The sequence below is a fragment of the Engraulis encrasicolus genome, chromosome 11, assembly GCF_034702125.1.
Source record: "Engraulis encrasicolus isolate BLACKSEA-1 chromosome 11, IST_EnEncr_1.0, whole genome shotgun sequence".
NCBI lineage: Eukaryota > Metazoa > Chordata > Actinopteri > Clupeiformes > Engraulidae > Engraulis > Engraulis encrasicolus.
Window position 1 is genome coordinate 34,471,095 of NC_085867.1, and position 2,500 is coordinate 34,473,594.

The following is a 2,500-nucleotide window of genomic DNA, read 5'->3' on the forward strand; positions in this document are numbered from 1 at the left end:
ATTGATATTACCATAGTTATCATAAATTGTAATACAGTTCCGCTTTGCTTAAGCATGCAGCGCAATATTGTATGAATATTAATGAAAGAAAAAAAAAACTTGATTAAAAAAAGCGATAAAACTACTCCGAAGGCTAAACTGATATAGTGGCACATCACTGTAATGAATACTGAGGGTTTCATATTCCACATTGCCTCTTTCTGCCATTTAGTTCATTTCACTTGATTTCTTGGCAAGCTTTGATTGAGCTAATTGAAACTTATGACACTGTATTCGCACATAAGCATAATGCATGCACCTGTGTCAAGTGTCAATTGTATTCTTTACACGACATGATATTGGACCCTTCCTGTTTGTTAGCAACAAATGTCTACATGTACATAGTGGCAATAAAACATTACATAACATTTTTCATTGTATTGTGTAACTCCCAATGCAATTGTGTTTTGTGTCAATGATGTCCAGTGTAAATAAACAGAATTTTAATTAACTTTCTTTTATCTCAGTTGATGCAGGTTCCTCTCAGTTTGCTAGAGTAGAGATGAACTTTGAGTGTTGTGTACATGTGTAAAGTGTACTGTAGTGTGTCCATGTTTATTGTTTAGTTTGAACATGCATGTCAAATTTGGCTCTCTCCATCGGCTAGGGTTTTGCACAGTTTATATCTGTTCTGTACTTCCGTACAATGACAAATAACATGATATTCTATTCTATTTTTTTCTATTCTATTCTATTCTATTCTATTCTATTCTATTCTATTCTATTCTATTCTATTCTAGTCTAGTCTAGTCTAGTCTAGTCTAGTCTATTCTATTGTGTCACCTCATTTGGTGTTGAGTCCTCTACATCGGCTAGTAGAGAAAGTATGTAGGTTGTGTACGGTGAGTATATGTGCATAGCTTGTAAATATGCATATTGTAGCTGTACACGCATGTAGGTAGTAGAGTAGAGTAGAGTACAGTAGAATAGAGTAGAGTAGAGTAGATAGAGTAACATTTATTAATCCGTAAGGAAAATGAGGTGTCAAGCAGCATGGAAAACCTTATAATACCTCCATGCATCCAATGCCCGTCTTCCATATAGCTTTCTGGTCAACCTTACTTCAGTCAGTAACGTGGCACGTAATTGGCTGAGTAAACTGGATGTAGGAGATGAGCTCCATGAAACTCATTTTAGAAGCTGAAAATGTGTTCAATTTTGGCTGAATTTGCTAGCCTAGCATTTTCTATTGAAATGACTGGGGGCAGGACTTATTCATTCTCTCCAGTTCTGATACTAGAGTGTGTACATGTGAGAACGTTCTCGTTACCTCGTGTGATGTTGGGTCTTCTAGTCCTGCTGGTGGAGGAGGAGTGTGGGTTGTGTTCATGTGTAGTGTGTGTACGTGTGTAGAGTGTGTACATGTGTTTAGTGTGTATGTGTGCAGTGTGTAAATTAAAGGAACATTCTCATTACCTCGTGTGATGTTGGATTTTCTACTCCGGCTGGTGGAGCAGGTGTGAAGGTTGTACACATGCATAGAGTGTGTACATGTGTATTGTGTGTACATGTGTGTAGAGTGTGTACATGTGAGAACGTCCTCGTTACCTCGTGTGATGTTGGGTCCTCTCCTCCGGCTGGTGGAGGAGGAGTGTGGGTTGTGCTGGAAGTGGCTCACGTCCATGGCGGCGTTGGTGTGGAAGCTGTCCTTGAACCGCTGCATCAGCTCCTCCACAGTGTCCTGCTGGGCGTTAGTCACTGAGGAAGAGGAGGAGGATGGAGGGATGGGGAATACAGGAAACAGGGAATAGAGGGAGAGGGGAGTAGAGAAAGAGAGGAAGAGAGGGGTGAAAAAGACAGAGAGAGGGGGGGGGGGGGAAAGAGAGGTGGATATATTTGATTAGATTACAATCATCTCGTATTTACTCTTAAGAACAACAGAGTAATGCCATGCAATGTACAGTCATTCTTAACATCAGCTCCTTCATCGTGTTCTGCTTTGCGTTACTCACTGAGGAAGAGAAAGAGGAGATGGAAGGATGAGAGAGAGTGGAAGACAGGAGCTACTCACTGAGGAGATGAGGGGATGGAATGGAAGGACAAAGAGAAGAGACAAAGAGAAAGAGAAAGAGAAAGAGAAAAAGAAAAAGACTCATTGAGCACAGCGCGTTTGAGGGAGGAGAAAAAACATGGAAAAGACGCGTTACTGGAGGGAGGACAGATGACATTATATAAGTCGAGATTAGTTCATATTATTTTGAACATTATTTTCAATTTGCTTTGGGTAAAGTTTTAACGTGTGGTCAGACTAATGGAATGTCTGACTAATGGACTGTCGGAACAACGACATGGAAGCAGACAGATAGACTGGCAGAAGGAAAGCTGTACAGAGAAGGATAGATAGATAGATAGATAGATAGATAGATAGATAGATAGATAGATAGATAGATAGATACTGTAGATAGATAGATAGATAGATAGATAGATAGATAGATAGATAGATAGATAGATAGATAGATAG

At 39.8% G+C, this 2,500-nt stretch overlaps 1 protein-coding gene across 1 annotated transcript in view; it reads right to left on the reverse strand.

Moving 5' to 3' along the window:
• LOC134458283 (astrotactin-2-like) overlaps positions 1–2,500 on the reverse strand; it is a 498,215-nt gene that overhangs the window by 411,936 nt on the left and 83,779 nt on the right. The window contains exon 2 of the mRNA XM_063210506.1: positions 1,588–1,737. Within this exon, the coding sequence (XP_063066576.1) occupies positions 1,588–1,737 (150 nt within the window). The remainder of the gene's footprint in view (positions 1–1,587; positions 1,738–2,500) is intronic.